The sequence below is a fragment of the Pelodiscus sinensis genome, chromosome 3, assembly GCF_052426305.1.
Source record: "Pelodiscus sinensis isolate ZL-2025 chromosome 3, ASM5242630v1, whole genome shotgun sequence".
In the NCBI taxonomy this organism is placed as follows: Eukaryota; Metazoa; Chordata; order Testudines; family Trionychidae; genus Pelodiscus; species Pelodiscus sinensis.
The window spans coordinates 8142734-8159100 of NC_143054.1; the positions used below are offsets into that span (position 1 = coordinate 8142734).

General features: G+C 49.4%; 2 protein-coding genes across 6 annotated transcripts in view; one reads left to right on the forward strand and one right to left on the reverse strand.

The window, feature by feature from the left end:
- Positions 1-41: 41 nt before the first annotated feature.
- On the forward strand, positions 42-10696 carry CENPO (centromere protein O). 4 transcript variants are annotated; one of them, XM_006116725.5, is made up of 7 exons: positions 42-183; positions 1785-1941; positions 3129-3298; positions 4599-4728; positions 5740-5999; positions 8833-9004; positions 9986-10696. In XM_006116725.5, exons 2-7 carry the CDS (start codon positions 1911-1913, stop codon positions 10111-10113), a joined length of 891 nt encoding a protein of 296 aa, XP_006116787.3. In that variant the 5' UTR covers positions 42-183; positions 1785-1910; the 3' UTR covers positions 10114-10696. The 4 variants fall into 4 exon arrangements, with proteins under 4 accessions (XP_006116787.3, XP_006116789.3, XP_006116790.3 ...); XM_006116727.5 differs by having other exon boundaries at positions 9989-10696; XM_006116728.5 differs by having other exon boundaries at positions 10052-10696.
- Positions 10697-12542: 1846 nt separating this feature from the next.
- Positions 12543-16367, reverse strand: part of ADCY3 (adenylate cyclase 3) — a 112209-nt gene continuing 108384 nt past the window's right edge. For both annotated transcript variants that reach the window (XM_075923299.2, XM_075923298.2), the window contains 4 exons: positions 16139-16258; positions 15854-15980; positions 14040-14164; positions 12543-13381 (listed from right to left, as the gene is read on the reverse strand). In XM_075923299.2, the coding sequence (XP_075779414.2) occupies positions 13199-13381; positions 14040-14164; positions 15854-15980; positions 16139-16258 (555 nt within the window). In that variant the 3' untranslated portion in view covers positions 12543-13198. The remainder of the gene's footprint in view (positions 13382-14039; positions 14165-15853; positions 15981-16138; positions 16259-16367) is intronic.

Here is a 16367-nt window from a genome sequence, read left to right on the forward strand (position 1 = left end):
AGACCCCCTCGGGGACATACCGGAAATACACCCTGGGCCACAAGACCCCCTCGGGGACATACCGGAAATACACCCTGGGCCTCGCGCCGCGGTGTGTGATGGGAAAAGGCCTCGGGATGTATTTCCGGGGAGGGGTCGGAGCGGAGCGGGAGGTTTGAGCGCGAGTTTCCATAGCGACCGCGGGTGAGTCCTGAGCCGCTGCCGGTGCCCGTCCCAGAGCGCAGGGACAGGGCCGGCTCGCCCGCCCCGGCCACCCATCCCGGGAGCGGGAGCGGGGCCAGAACCGGGGCGCCAGGCCCCGAGCGTCCCCTCCCCTCCCCCGTGACTTCTCCGTGCGTGAGGGGAGGCAGCGTGAGGGGAGGCATCGCGCCTCGGGCTCCCCGCCCGCCCCCGGCCGGGCCCGAGAAGCGCTCTCCCCGGGGATGGTCCATGAAGTAGCCCAGGGGGGTTTACCCCACCCCTTTGAAGGGCCCCTTCTCCCCTGCAGGGGGGGGGTAGATCAGGCCACTGGCTCTCCCCCGAGTCTAGGCAGCCCCTTAGACTAACAAGCTGGCTTATGAGGTGACGAGCTTTCGCGGGCCGCACCCACTTCCTCAGGGCTGCATCTCTACCACCAGCCACGCTGTCCAGCATTCGCACGCGCAGATCTTTAACAATGGCGATTGCCTGTCTCCTAGAGCTGGAAGGGACCTTGAAGGTCACTGAGTCCAGTCCCCTCCCTGCCTTCACAGCAGGACCAATCCCCCCTTCCCAATCCCTAAATGGCCTCTGCAAGGATTGAACTCGCCACCCTGAGTTGAGCAGGCCCATGCTCAAACCACTGAGCTATCCCTCCCCCTGAACCTGGCTCTTCTGGGATGTAATCTGCTCACCAGGGGCAGGTAGATTCCCTAGATTGTCGCGCCCTGTCCATCGCTATCTGAGAAGTATTTGCTTATCAGATAGTCGATTAGTCCTGAGCATCCCTACTCTAAAGCATTTTCCTCCAACGCGTCTTTGTGAAAGTGGCTTCTCAGCATACGGGCCCCACCCATCCTACTTCTCTGTCTCAGGCGCAGGAAGAGTCGATGAGTCACTTTGTGAAAATAGATCAGAATTGTTTTATTCTATATGCATGGTCCCAAACCAGACTGGAGAGATAGTGCCTGTGCTCCTCCTAATGTCTTGCAATCCGCTCCATAGCCCATGCTCTGCAGCAAGAGAAAAGCCCCCAGTGCAGGGATTTTCACAGGCTGGAAACTAGGGATGCTAAATGACATGTAATTAGGTAACTGTGTGGCAGGCATATATTTTGTCAGTTATACATTTACCTGATAAGCAGCTCTGCACTGAAAGTACCTAAGGAGCCAGCGGGCAGGTAGGCTAACTCAGTCTTGGCTTGCGCCTGGTCCCAGTAGCTACCCCCGGCTGCAGCTCTGCATTAAAAGTACCATATAGCCAGTGGGCAGGCAGGTTGGCTCAGTCCTGGCTTTGGAGTAGCTGTAGGGACCCAGCAGGACCCTGGACTGAGCCAGCCTGCCTGGCCACTGTCTCATAGGTACTTTGAATGCAGTCAAAGCGGGTGTGGGGGGGCATAGCTGCCAGTACCTGGCTTGAACCAGGACTGAGCCAGCCTGCCCACTAAATCTTTACTCTCAGAGCCACAACGGGGTAGGGGGTGGGCATCTGCCTATTGATTAATCATTTAACTGAATACACTATTACATCCCTACTGGAATCATTGTACCATCTAATCCCTTCAGTACATTACCCTGGAGTGTAAAAGAATGATCTTTCGTTTTCAGAACAGACAATCTTGTGACGTTCCTAGTGCCTTTGCAGTGTAATTCCATGGGGAAAGTACCACGCTAGTCCAAGTCCTCTGTTCCACACCATACACTCTCGGCATTGCTTAAAAACTAAACTTCACAATGGAAGAGGCAACAGCTTACCTGAGAGATGGTAAGTTGTCAGAGAACTATGTAACAATGGCCTGCAGAAACAAAGGGTATTAAATGTGAGGTGTCCTCCAGTGTGGTGAATGTGATATTCTCCTCATTCAAAATCACTTCTTAAGATCCATTTCTGCCATAATATCAATGCCTGGCTTTTGTGTAGCGGATGTCCAACTACTTTGCAAAGGAGGAAAAGATCATTATTTCTATTTTACAGGTAGGAAAAAAAGAGAGGTGTGAAGTGACTTGCCCAAAGTTACCCAGTAAATCTGGAATCTTGTGTTTCTTCAGGTCCAATTCAGTGTGCTAGCCTCTAGCCTTCGCTGCCTCAAGAAATTAGTGAGCTAGCAATGGTTATATCAAGGGGCATTTAGGACCCAGTCATATGTACAATAAGACAAAAAAGCCTCATAACCTTATGTTGTTTCTCTTTCCCCTACCCTTTGTAAATTTGTGATGGTTAGGGTCTCTCTTCATGTATCTATACTGTATGATTGGTGCTACTGCAATAAAAGTAGGCATAGCAGAATTCAGTTTTTGTTTCCCTATTTTGACTACAGATTTTTATTTTTAAGATTGTACCCTCAATTAGCACGACTTGCTTTTTAAATGTTTGCTGGCAAGTAAAGGGGAGGTGTAGGGTTAGGGCAGCGCTGTCCGGGAGGCTGCCAAGGGAGGGCCAAGACACGAAAGCTCAAGGAAGACTGATCCTAGCAGAGCAGAGAGTCCTGGCCAGGGCCATGGGGGAGATCATCCTGCTGCTGAATGGCTCCTGTCTGGGGTTGGAACCATTCAACAGCAGTGTGTCCTCCCTCATACAGCACTTTGCCTTATCATTGTGTCCTAGGTAGGGGGCTCTGGACCACAGCCTTCTCTGCACCTTGACCCTGAAAAAATTGAGTGTCACTAACCCCGAGGACATGCGGGGAGCTCTCTGCAGCCCAGCTGTCCCACGGGTGAAGGAACTGGGCTGTGACAGCAGTTCCACACAGCTCCCTGCATAGCCGCTGGGCTGGTGACGCCCAATCCTTGCGCACACACCGTGAGAAGGCAGCACTCCCTCTAGCTGTTACAGATTTATATTTTTTTTTGTTGATTTCAGTGTGTCAGCTAATAATTAATTTTAAAATCCTGCCCAGGTTAGATGCAAATAATTGCAGACTGGGTTTAACTGGAGGGGTCTTTTTCCTGGAGGGGTCCTGTCCCATCTGGAAAAGCTGGAAGCTCATGCACGGACACTAGCACTGAAGCAAGAAGAAACTCAGCAGCAACAGGAGAAGTTGGCCAGGCTCCGAGCAAGAGTCCAGGAACTGAGACTCCAGAGAGATGAACTCCAGACCAAAGTTAACCTGCAGCAAGTTGGGGTAAGTTAAGACACCCTATATCACACAGAACAATGGTTCCCAACCTTTTTTGCACTGTCGACCCGTTCACCCATTCACAAATTTTCCGTGAACTGGTAGCATTTTATTTTCATATTCATTATGCAAATAAAATGTTACTGTCTGCCAAAAGCTCCAGCCCCCAGAGCCTGTGTGAACAGCTGGCTTCAGATCACCAGGCCTCCCAGGACCAGCCATGCAGCTCTGGCCCCAGTGGCTAAGGGCTGCCTGTGATGTATTTCTGGCTCTGATTCCAATTGAGGCTGCCAGAGCAGCCACAGGCCACTCTGCGCACAACTCCAGCTCCGGCCAGAGCAGCCACGGGTTGTCTGCCATACGGCTCTGGCCCTGGCCTTTGGTGCAGCTGTGAGCTGCCTGCCACACAGCTCTGGCACCAGTCACCTGAGCAGCCATGGGCCACCTGCCACGTGGCTGTAGCTGCAGCAAGGGCCATTGGAGCAGTTGTGGGCTACCTGGCTCCAGCTCTGGCCCTGGCTACTGAAGTAGCTGCGGGCCACCTGCCATGTGGCTCTGGCTCAGACCACTGGAGGAGCCGTGGGCCATCTGCCACGCAGCTCTGGCTCTGGCTCTGGCTGGGGCTACTGGAGAAGCAATGGGCTGCCCACAACACGGGTCCAGCTCTGACTCCAACTGGAGCAGCTGCCACCCGCCATACTGCCTGTAGCTCCAGCACTGGGGTAGGGCTGAGTCTAGGGCAGGGCCATATGGTGGCTGCCCTGCTGCTCCTGGGGCACCACATGGCCCCACCCTGGAGCAACTGAGCAGCCACTGTGTGGCTCTGATGAAGAGGTGGGCGAACCTCAGAATGAACACTGGCTGGGTGGTGTTCCCAAGACCTGGCCCCCAGAGCTGCCGTGGACCAACAGCCAGTGGTTCATTGACTAGCACCAGTCCATGGACCAGAGGTTGAGAACCGCTGACAGAAGTGGCAGAAAGTCCCTGACGAGTTTCTGTCCTTCCAGACTGTGTTTTTATGTATTTGTATGATTTTTGTAATACAACCTGTAGCTATTCTTACCCATTTTTTTAAAAATAACTTGAAGTTGCTGGCTTGAGAGAACCTCCATTAACTGAGAAGGTGCAGCGCTGCCCTGCCCTGCTACTTGCAAAGAAATCTGTCCCTGTTACAGAATTTTTCTTGTCATAAAACAGTATTCCAAACAACCTTTCTTCTGCTCCCCAGCAGCAGCTTGGCCATCCTTTGTACAGATTGCTTAGTTTTCGTGATTTCTTACTAGCTTTTCTTTCATATCTTTTGTAGCTCATCAGGCAGGAAAGGGGCACTGGCAGTAATGTGGATCCCATTCAAGCAGTAGAGGCCAGAGGGCAAGCTCTTCTAAAATGGGAAGTGGAAAATGTCAAGGCCATGCTGCAAGCCTTTCATCTGACAGGTAAAACCCTGAGATCTGTGCAAACTTTAACTGGTGCCCTGCAGTCCATAGTCAGTCCCTTATATATAGGTAGGTAGGTATCCTTGAGCCTAGCTGCTGGTTTTATATAGGGTTATCATTTTGAAGGATGAGCTTTATATCTAGCTGATTCTTTTCTATTAGCAGTGCTAGCTTATTACTTAAAAGCACAAGTCATCAAGAGTCTGGAGGTGCTAGAAAAATAGCAACTGCGCTTCAAAGAGATTAACTCCCCTGGGTTCCTGTTGTCTGTCTCCTCCAATTCTCCATTTAGCATTAAAGGTATCCAGGATACTGAGTTACACCCTGTGTCATCAGAATCAACTCTCATTGGCTGAGCCTTCCTGAAAGGCAGGACAATGTTTCTAACTGTCTGAGTCTTCTCAGATTACTACAGTACTTGAATGTGCATCACTTTCACCATGGTTTCCTGTTTCTCTAATTGAAATATAATTAAACCAGTCTTGCAACAATGCAGATGAGTTAATTATGGGAGCAGTTCTCAACCTTTTTAGATGGTTATAAGTTTAATGAATCTTGGACCTTGCCTATGCCAGGTAGAGCATGCTGCCTTCCACTACTCAATTGTGCATTCTTTAACACAACACTGAGCTTGGGCTACTTGTAATTATAAGACTGGTTTGGAGAAGCACAAGCTCCATGTATGCAGCTGTGTGGAAGATGAGCATAAACATACCAGAATCCAGCACCGAAGCTCAGTGCAAGAAGTTGGGAACCCAGAATACTGGGCACAAAATCCTGAACTCACTAGAAGGTTGAGGAATGGGGTGTTATAAAAATGATTCTAGGAGTTGTGCTTCTTAATTCTTCCAAATCTTTAATCATTTTAGGAACCCTGTCTATGGACTAAATGTGTCATGTGTTCCCTCTATATATGGAATACAAAGTTAGCAGTCCATGCCCCCTAGAAAAGCTTCCTTACAATAATGTTTTAGATTGGTATTGAATAAAGTCCCCTTTTTTGTATCCAAGGGATTAGTGGGAAATTGACCAAACAAGGAGTCTGTTTCTGCATCAGCACTGCTTATGAACGCACCTACCTGGATTCCTACTACCTGGACCTCCTCATACAGCAACCAGTCCAGATTCGTCACCACTCTGTCCCCATTTTCATCCCCTTAGAGGAAATAGCTAAGAAGTACTTACAGACCGACATCAAACGCTTCCTGGCTATGTTGTCTGATCACCTGAATGCTTATGCTGGAAGGAAATACCAGGCAGATCAGTTACAGGTACCAATGATTACCAAAACCACATTAATCTGTTATTTAGCCTTGTGTACCAATAGGGAGTGAAATGGTGTCGGATTGTTCTTCACCCATACCCCTTAATATATGGGTAAAGTTACAGTAAATCTGAGGTGGGAAGTAAATCTGGTCCATCTGTGACCAACAGTACTAGCTATGCCCTTGAGTGGCCCATTTAACTTTCTGCTTTGGTTTCCACATCTCTACAATGTTCCATGTCTATACAACAGTTACAGGGTGTTAAGAGGATTGATCAGTTAACATTTAAGCTCTTTGAAGACCTATGATAAGTGAGTGTTGCACTCCAAGTACACATGCTGTGGCAGAGGGGGGGAAATGCACATGTGGTAGTGTCATTTGTTTAAATCTTAGAAACTGTGTCAGGCTGTACATTTCCTAAAAGCCTCTGGGCATCAGCGCCTGCATGGTGTTTTTATGTGATGAAAATTTTGTGGATAATTGTCAGTCTGCACTAGGGATATGAATGACTAGTCGACAGGCTAGTCACTTCGTGACCCCCACCCTTGCTGCCTCTATCAGAAAGATGCAGCAAGGGGGGGGGGGGCGGGAAAGAAGAGAGGGTGCTTCAAAGCAGCAGTGCTGCATGAAGCCTGGGGCCAGACCCCGGGCTCGCTGCAGCGCTGCCCCTTTGAATCACTATGTGGAGCCATGGGTCCCTGGGCTGCATGCAGCATTTAAAGTGGCAGCGCTGCGTGGAGCATGGGGTCAGCTGGGGACTCTCCCACGGAGCCCAGGCTCCATGCGGCGCTGCTGCTTTGAAACGCCATAGGGAGCACAGGGCCAGTGAATCCCCCACTGGCCCCATGTTCCCCACAGTGCTTTCGCCTGTAAAGTGTAGCAACAGCCTTGGAGCTATTGCTACACTTCAAAGGCTGAAGCGCCCTTATCAACTAATTGAATAGTTGATGCAAATTGCATCGACTATTTGATTAGCTAAACAATCGAAATTTTACATTCCTAGTCTGCACAAGGAGCTGTTTAGTGTAGCTCCTACAAAGGAGCATTCAAGATTCCAGTTTTAGGTGTTTCATTGCTAGTTATAGCATGAAATACAAACTCACTTGATTGATGGAATGTCTTAAATGTGTTACCATGCTTCACATAAAATATATATATTTTGGTTTTAGAGTAAGGAAAAACCCAAAGCCAAAATGCACACCTCAAAAAAGCTCTTTGAAATATGACTTTATTTTTTCTAAACATATGCGAGTTAGGAAACTTGGAATTAAGATTCCATAAACAACTTTAACTCTGCTCCACCTCATATCCAACACACAGTTTATTTATGTCCTTGTACCTCTTCTAGATTTCCAGTATAAGCCATGAGTCCCCAGTGTACTGTCTTGTGTTCTGCCATTTTACCGCCCACCCATTACATGGTGTGTGTGTGTCTGAGGGAGGGTTAATGCTAATCTCTCCATAGCCTCTTCTCCAAACTAACTTGGTTCTCTTATCTTTGGTACACAGAAGAGAGAGATTCCTTTCCTCCTCCCACCTGCCTTTTATATTCAGTATTGCAACATCTTACCTTTTTGTCCACAAGTGCCCTCCACTAATAACCATTCAGTTATTCTGAAAACCTCGTCTGCCATGTCCATGCTCTACAGAATACAAATGCCACAATCCTCATACCAAACTGGGTGGGGTTGCAACTTCTTTGGAGGATAGGGACATAATTCAAAATGACCTTAGCAAGTTAGAGAAATGGTCAGAGGTAAACAGGATGAGGTTTAATAAAGAGAAATGCAAAGTGCTCCACTTAGGAAGGAACAATCAGTTCCATACATACAAGATGGGAAGCGACTGTCTAGGAAGGAGCATGGCGGAAAGGGATCTAGGGGTCATAGTGGACCACAAGTTGAATATGAGCCAACAGTGTGATGCTGTTGCAAAAAAAGCAAATATGATTCTAGGTTGTATCAACAGGTGTGTTGTAAGCAAAACTCGTGAAGTCATTCTGCCGCTCTACTCTGCACTAGTTAGGCCTCAGCTGGAGTACTGTGTCCAGTTCTGGGCGCCACATTTCAAGAAAGATGTGGAGAAATTGGAAAGGGTACAGAGAAGAGCGACAAGAATGATTAAAGGTTTAGAGAACATGACCTATGAAGCCAGGCTTCATGAACTGGGCTTGTTTAGTTTGGAAAAAAGAAGATTAAGGGGGGACATGATAGCGGTTTTCAAATATCTAAAAGGGTGTCACAAGGAGGAAGGCGAAAATTTGTTCCTCTTGGTTTCTGAGGACAGGACAAGGAGTAATGGGCTTAAAGTGCAGCAGGGGAGGTTTAGATTGGACATTAGGAAAAAATTCCTAACTGTCAGGGTGGTCAAACATTGGAATAAATTGCCAAGGGAGGTGGTGGAATCTCCCTCTCTGGAGATATTTAAGAACAGGTTAGATAGACATCTGTCAGGGATGGTGTAGACGGAGCTTGATCCTGCCTTGAGGGCGGGGGGCTGGACTCGATGACCTCTCGAGGTCCCTTCCAGTCCTATTATTCTATGATTCTATGCATTATAGAGATGATGCTCCGTGTGTCAGGATATAGTGTGGGATAGATTTGAGATGTTTTGGGCAGTCTGAACTTCAGGTTTTCTGACCTGAAATAAAAATGTGTGCCAGCTCTGATGTTTTACTGTGAAGCTGTTGTTTGAGGTATATACAATATGGTTCCAGACTTAAATCGATCAGACCTTAGACTTTGTTTTTAAGATTTAACAGAGGGAGAAATCCCAGCCCCCACTCCCTGAATGGGTCCCTTTCATAGCTTACTGCTTCTGTTTGTCATCTTCCCTATAGGAACATTTTTCAGCTTTCCTTGAAGGAACCTTGCAGAGAAACCTCTTGCAGAATGTCCTGCTCTTTAACTATGACGTGGAAACAGAAAGCAAGACCTTTCCATTCAGAGCAAAGCTGGTTTATGGAGATGTCACTCGCAGTCTTCCAACGGAGGCCATAATTACATGTAAAGGTAAAAGGACATCTGTGTCCATTCAGAGAACATTTGTATGGGAGCAAGAGCACCGCAAAACAATCTGCACTGAGGCTTTCGTGGTCTGTTTGGGGTCATATGATTATTATTATTATTATTCACCATTTGAATTTCAGGACAAGAAAGGAATAAGCAACTTTTCTTAATTCCGCTTTGCCACAGGGCGCAAGGTCACATGATTCTTTGGTGTCTGGGGCTCTGCTCTGAAAAGGTTATGGCCTGATACTGTAAACATTTTACAAACTTGCTAGAGCTCCCATCTTAGCAGGACTGTAAGATGGTTCCAGATCTTTAGGGGCATTGCTAGGTCTGAGATGTATGGGGAACCAGGACTGGGAAGAGTGTGTGTGTGCAGGAGCGCATTCACGAATAATCTCAGAAAGATGCATGTTAGTGTATTACATAGAAGAAATTCAAATAGCAAAAAAATGGGGGTGCATGTGATAGGGGTGGCTTCTGCCCCACTAGTCTGAAGCAATTTCCTCCCCAGCCCTTGCCCGCCAAGGCCGGGCTGCCTGCAGGGTGCCTGGGCCTGCCTGCAGACAGGTGCTTCAGCCCCCACCAATTAGCAGTTAACAGGTTAACTTTCCACGTCCCTGCCAGCGAGTGATGCGGAAAGGAGCATGTGACAGGAGCATGCCTCGGGGACCTGGCTACCAGCAATTAGAAAAGTGGCACTGGCAACCCTAGCTATGCCTGTCTCAGTGCCAGGAAAAAGTGGGGCCTGAAGCCATTTGCTCCCCTCCAGTGCTGAGAGAGCCACCCTCTCAGAGCAGCTGCATGTGAACGGAGACAGGAACAGGGCAGTGTAAAGAAGACAGGAGAGAGAAGGAAGGAGAACAAAACAGAGTGACAGATGACACCAGATGGGGAGATGGAGAGAAATCAAAGAAAGGAGCTTTGCTAGGGGTAATATTGAATTCCTTTCAGCTACCCTAATTTGCTGGTTTCTCTTTGGAGCAGGGGATGTTTCTGCATCACTGTTGGAGAAGACAGCAGCTCATTCAAACTTGTTCTGCCATACAGCTCTGCACAAAGCCTTTGATTCCTTCAAAAGAGCAGCAGAAAGACTGGAACAAACGGCATAAGTGGACAGCACCTGTCCCCAGATCCCATGTACTTACTGTGCCTTCTGATCACTGGAAAGCTCCTTGGGAGGCTGCTTTTCAAACTGGACTGCAGCCACGTTGCAGGAAAATGCCGGAGGAACAGCTAAAACAGGTAATAGTATTGAGAACACTGGATCCTTGCGTGGCGATTAGATGTTTGTTCTCCAGATAGCCTTGTAGAGCTCCTCCCCTCTTGTGTATTGCTAAAGGATTGTTGAAAGACTAATAACATAGTTGCTACTGTGGCTCCATAATACTTCGCCAGACTGGAAAGAAAACAGATGTGGGAAATCTCTTTCACCATTGGAATGGGAAACGAGAGACTTTCAGAACTGTCAAGTCAACTTGACAAAAATGTGACGAATCAGCCCTCGTGAAAGCTACCAGGAAGTGGCCTCGGTGCCTGCAGTCTTTCCTCTAGCCCTGTAATTTCTGCAGGGCTCCGCAATGGTTCTGCTGTATGGGTCAGGCTTATGTTATAGCACTTATACTCTTAAACCTGTTACTAAATGTGCCTCATGACTAAAGCAGCGATAATCTTAAAAATCTAATTTATGTGTTACTATGGTAGCGTGTGGTTATTTCTCTCAAGTAGGATGAGTGATATTTGACTAGGCAGATTTTCTTCACACTTCTCATGTATCAGCCCAGTGCAACAGTGTTTGAGTTGCACATACTGCAGAGAACTGTTTGATTTTAAAAATTCCTCTGGAATAAAACAAATGTTAGATTTTATTATAAGCCCTGCAGGAGGCCAAATTTAGCCTGCTCTTCCCTTAAATTACAACCTGAAGTTCTGATACATTGGCCTAGATTTTTTTATTACAGCTGCATCATTTCTGAGTAGAAAGTTGTTGAAAGCTAATTTGTAGGGGGTTCTAATGAAGATTTGCAAAGAATTGAGCAGATTGTTGCAGAAATACTTGATTCTCAATTGCAATCGTTTGTCATAAGAATGGCCTGATCTTATCCTCTGGCACAGAATTCCATGGGTTGACTGCATTGTGTGAAGAAAAACTTCTTTTTGTTTGTTTAAAACCTGTTACCTATTAATTTCATTTGCTGCTTTGAACTAACCCCTCTTCCCTCCTCTCCACCCCCTTTGCTGCCTTTCTCTGATAGAGGCAGCAAGAGGGAGGGAATCAACTAGTTGGCTGACTATTCGATAAGCATTTGCTTATCGGATAGTCAACTAGTTCTTAACATCCCTACTCTGGACTCGTCGTGCATACAGCTGTGCAAAGTGGGTGTAAGTAGTGGTGCGCAAAGTGGGTGTAAGTAGTGGTGCACAAAGACCACGCTTTAATTATGGCTGCACTGGCCTTGATGTTCCTGGGCCCAAATTCAGACCTGGTGAAAATGGCCACCCCTCCTAGAGGGTGTAAATTGCACTTGTTTCCCCTCCTTCCCAGAATGGGCATGCTGTGCAAGCAACGCTCCTTTTCTGCCTCTCTTCGGAGCATGACCAATTACTGCTTCACTTCCACCACTGCTGAATTCGGCCATGGGGGATGTTGACGACTGAACCCCACATTGTCTCTGGTCTTGTGGACGAAGACGAACTGAGTCAAGTGCTCTGAATTTTACTTCCAGCTAAGAAAGCTTGGAGCAAGTCAATTATGCCTGGCCTACATTTGAAAATTCGGTCCATTTAACGACAGTCATGCATGTGAACAAAGCCACCCCTGGTGCAGAGTCCCCACGTAGCCACCAACCCAGCAATGGCATTGCAGGGAGATGGATTACCTGCACAGACAGGACAAAGCACAGCTGTGCTGCTGCTGCACCGTTGGATGTGTGGACAAACCCTTAGGCTCCTGAAAAGCCCACTGGGCTTCAAGCCACATTATTAGGCCCTTGAATGCCTTTACAAATTGGGCCTCTGTGCCTTTGGTTCCCCCATCTGGAAAGCTGCAATTCCTGCGGAGGTGCTTCCCGAGTTCCAGCTGAAAAGGCATTCCGCCTGCGCTAAATACTTGTACCACCTGCCCCTGATAGCTCCCAGAAACTATTCACAGGCATGAAAATCCATGCTGAGGCATGTTGTCCTTCCCTTGCTGTGTTTTGAGCAGAACTCCACATGGGGTGAGGCCGTGAGGTACTTGAACATCCGGCAGCGAAGACAGAGCAGGGAAGTGTTCAGGACAAACTGGACACAAGATCATCTTTTAACTTCAACTGGTTCTATTCAAGAAACTAGAGAAATAATTACATTGCTTTTGTTTTTCAACAGAATAGTGGATGAAGGCTTTAATAAAACAGTCTTGTTCTTTGCCAATATCTGTCCATCTCTTCCTTAAAGCGATAGCAAAGGTGAAAACAGCAGAGAGCGGAGTGCAAGGCAGTAGCGGATAGAGAAATCCGCAAATAGTCTAACAGACACAATTAAAAATATAAATGTCAATCTGTATCTTTTATATATATATTTATATATTTGAAATACACAACATTGGTTTTTATTTCTTCACCTCCAAGTCAAAGGAAATATTGCACTCTCGCTCTGATCTCCTAGCTACGGTGGCTTAGGGCAAGAATGAGCATCGTGTGAACTACCAGAAAACCCAAGTGCCCCAGAGATTTTTTTCCTCTTACCACCTACCTTGAGTTTTTCTCTCTCAGCAACAATCCTGAAGTGGAGGCCAAATCTGTGGCCCTAACTAAAATCCATGCCATCTGCCTCTCTTGACTGAACTACCACAGTACACAGGAGTCTACCGCAATTGTGAGAGCTCCTGAAATGCTGTGAGGCTTCCGCCTTCCCACCATCCAGCCCCGTGTCAGCACGCGGTTGCACGTGTAAGCTGTAGGAGAATCAGACCAGTCCCTCCCGTCTCCCTTCTGCTAAGCTGCAGATGTGGAGCTGAAGTCAAGCAGACCCCTCTAAGATAAACCTCCAGGAAAAAAGGATCAGGCCAGGGGTTGTTTTCTCTTAAATCTAGACAGTGGGTTGAAAGATGTTACTATCAGTCTCGTTTCTAGAGTACTGGGCATTCGAAGCTGCTTGCCTCTCGCCAATGGGAGGCACTGGACTTCAGTCACTAGTGGGAGCACGAGCCCAGCTCCATCATGAGCTGTCGACCACCTGGTGCGGTAGAGTCACTGAGGAGCCATTGATGAAAGAGCCCTGCTTCTCCCGGCCCTTCAGGAAGAAGGTCATCAGTTCCCCTTTGCCTTTGACGTAGACGGCCCCCCGGCGCACAAAGCGGAAGCCGTACTCCTTCAGGATGAGATGGGTCTCCTCCACCACCTGCACAGATGAGCAGATACAGGGCGATGGGGTGTCAAGGCAGAGGTGATGGCGTGGCTGTGTTTACTGGGCAATGCCATTCTACCACCTCACCCTCAGCCTGGGGGCTGTACCCTGGGCCATGAAGCGTTTACACTGCCCCTTTCATTCACTTCCATGGCCAGCTGGCATTTTGTAGCAGAAAGTCACCTGGGAGGGTCAGTGGCTTTATGGCACAGAAGTGCCAGGAACACTCTCCAGAGCTCCTACCCTACTGCCCATCTGCCAACCATTACACTTGGTATCTGCAGTGGCTTTTGTGTCTCTCTCTATGCTCCTCCATGCCTTTCACTGCCTCGTCTTCTCCTTCACTTCCCTTAGTCCCAGCTTGCTTCCTCCTTTATGCACCGGCCCCTGTGCCTGGAACAGCCTCCCATCAATCAGGGCCAGGTTTGGAGAATGAGGTCATCTATCTCCAGTGCTACATGAACTCGCTTTTGCTGCAATACTTTATACCACCTCGCCTGTCAAAGCGCAACGGCTGCCTCCCAGGAACTCTCTTCCCAGGATTAAGGGTAGCTGAAATTTTCCATTCCAACCCCCTCTTTTCACTGGCTCACAGCTTGCAGCTGAGCTGACATGGGTAGGCCCAGCATTGGAGGGGAACGTGCTCACCCACCTGTATGTTTCCCATCACACCCGTTGACTCCATTCTGCTGGCCACGTTCACGGTGTTCCCCCAAATGTCGTAGTGTGGTTTGCGGGCGCCGATCACGCCTGCCAGCACCCCTCCTTTGTTCATGCCTGCAGATGGGGCACAAGGACAGCCTGACATTCCTACCTGCATCCCGCAGTGGGTGGGAGCACTTGCCCTGGGGGCAGAGGAATCCACATACACAACTAACCAGAACCCCCACGCATCCAGCATCACACACCGTATGCAGCACCCCAATGTCCTCCACGAGACACACGGCATCATGACACTTGTGGTGCCATCTCTCTCCCACGTGTTTGTGGGGCACCCATGCTCTAGTACACCCCTGTGGGGCCAGCACCCGGCACAGCGGTGTGCACACTTTCAGCTGATATGTCTAACTGAGGGTCCCGCTGTTTTCTTCAAAGCAGCGTTTGGCTGAAGGGGCGAGCAGCGTGAGGCCCACTGTGAAGACCCTTACTCCAGCCCATGTCTGCTCCCTACCCTTCTGGTATAAATGCCCAGCACTAGCCCCAGAGAGCCAGGGCCGGCAGCTCTCCCAGTGCTCCTGCCATGCGAATGGTGAGATTTCTGGTTATCACCGGGCTTGGTTCATCTCCGCTCTCCCCTTCTATGGAAGTGGTATGTTTAAAACGAACATGACCGCAGGAGCGCTGTGGGGCTGGGATCTGCTCTGTAGATGTTTCAGTGGCCAAGAAGGGGCTTGGGCTGAGAACCAGGCTGCTCATGGAACAGGGTCCATTCTTGGCACTGGCTTCCAAAAGGCCAGCTCTGCTCGTGGCCAAGACTGGGGTTTGTGTCAGTTTGCTATTGGCGACATGCTCCAGTGGGGCAGGAGCCTAGCTCATTACCCAGGTTCTTCCACCTCCTGCTGCTATGTACACTCCCCCTTAGCGCTGCTCAGCTCCGCGCACACAGTTCCCCGCTATGCCTCGGCTCTCCACGGGGAAACAGAGGCCCCGAAAGGGGAAGCAACTTGCAGCAAGTCCCGCTCAGGGCTGGGATTCAAAAGTGAATGTCTCTGACTCCCAGATCCCTGCTCTAGAGCTCAGCAATGCATTTGGTGGCTACCCAGCCTGGCTCAGGACTTCAGGAGGACGGAGAAGCTGTGCGCTGACATGCGCCAGTCTGGGGGAACCACCTGGGCTGTCTGTGGTCAGCAGCCACAAGAATGAGTCCTCTTTATGGCCACTCAGCCAGGGCTCTGCTCGCCTGCGGGGGAAGGGGACTGGGACCAAGCCCTGCTCTACGGGAATGCACCTATGAAAGCAACCAAAACATGTCTTTTGGTGCCAGGCCAGAGCTCTGCCTGGAAGGATCGGAGCCGGAGGCCACTGGAGCCAGTGGGGCTGGCTTGTCTCTCAATGCTGTGGAGTGAAGACGTGGAGACAGGTGCCAACTTCCCCGCTAGCTGAGGGGTGCTTGACACACACCCCTTTTCCCACCTGGGCATGGCCTCCACCCTGCCTCCTCCCACCCCTTCTCCCCCCAGCAGCTTGTACCACAAAACAGCTGTTTTCACTGTGGGTGGGAAGCACTGGGAGGGAGAGGGAGGAGTTGGTCAGCAGGGCTGCTGGCAGATGAGAGGCACTTGTGGGGAGGGGGCAGAAGGGGGAGCTGGCTGCCAGTGGGCCCTAAGAACCTGTTATTTTACCCCAGGGGCGCTCCAGCCCTGAAGCACCCACAGAGTCTGCACCTAGGCATGTGGCTATCCCCATTTAATCTCCTCCCTCCCCCCCAGTAGCAGACTCTAGTCATTCCCACAGAGCAGCACTTACCTATTCGGAGCATGAAGTTGTTGAAGGACTGGTAGTTAATGTTCATCAGGGTCACTTTCATGGCTAAGGCAAAGTCAGCCAAATCAGCTAAGTGCTGCCAACGCTCCTTCTCCGAAAGCTCCTCTTTCTGCAAGGCCAAAGCAAAGCAAAGTGCAGAGCCTGAGGGAGGCCGAGACCTGCCTGCCCCAGACTCCTCCCTCCCTCCCAGCCAGGCCTGGTTCTCAGACTGCCCGGTTCCCCTCCCGGGCTTGACTGCTGCCCCACCTCCCCCTCCCCGCCCGGTACCTTCATGGTGGTGGTGTAGCCATTGGTGTTGACGTCGGGGGTCACTCCCGAAGCAGCCATGTAGGTGCTGCCAATGGTTTTAATCTTGGTGATGCACCGGAACTGTGGGTCGTCCAGGAGCTGAGACACCAGAGACAAACCCATAAACAGGGCAAGGCCATCCTTAGAGAGGTGGAGGGCTCAGGACAATCTGCCTTCCACCCCAAGCCTGCCCCCACCCTGCTTCCTC

Excerpts from the sequence above, each read along its gene's own strand:
- CENPO (XM_006116725.5), top strand. The coding sequence starts at position 1,911 with ATGGAAGAGGCAACAGCTTACCTGAGAGATG. Across the intron at positions 6,000-8,832 it reads ACCAGGCAGATCAGTTACAG|GAACATTTTTCAGCTTTCCT; the intron begins GTACCAATGATT and ends TCTTCCCTATAG. Across the intron at positions 9,005-9,985 it reads GGCCATAATTACATGTAAAG|CAGGGGATGTTTCTGCATCA; the intron begins GTAAAAGGACAT and ends TTCTCTTTGGAG.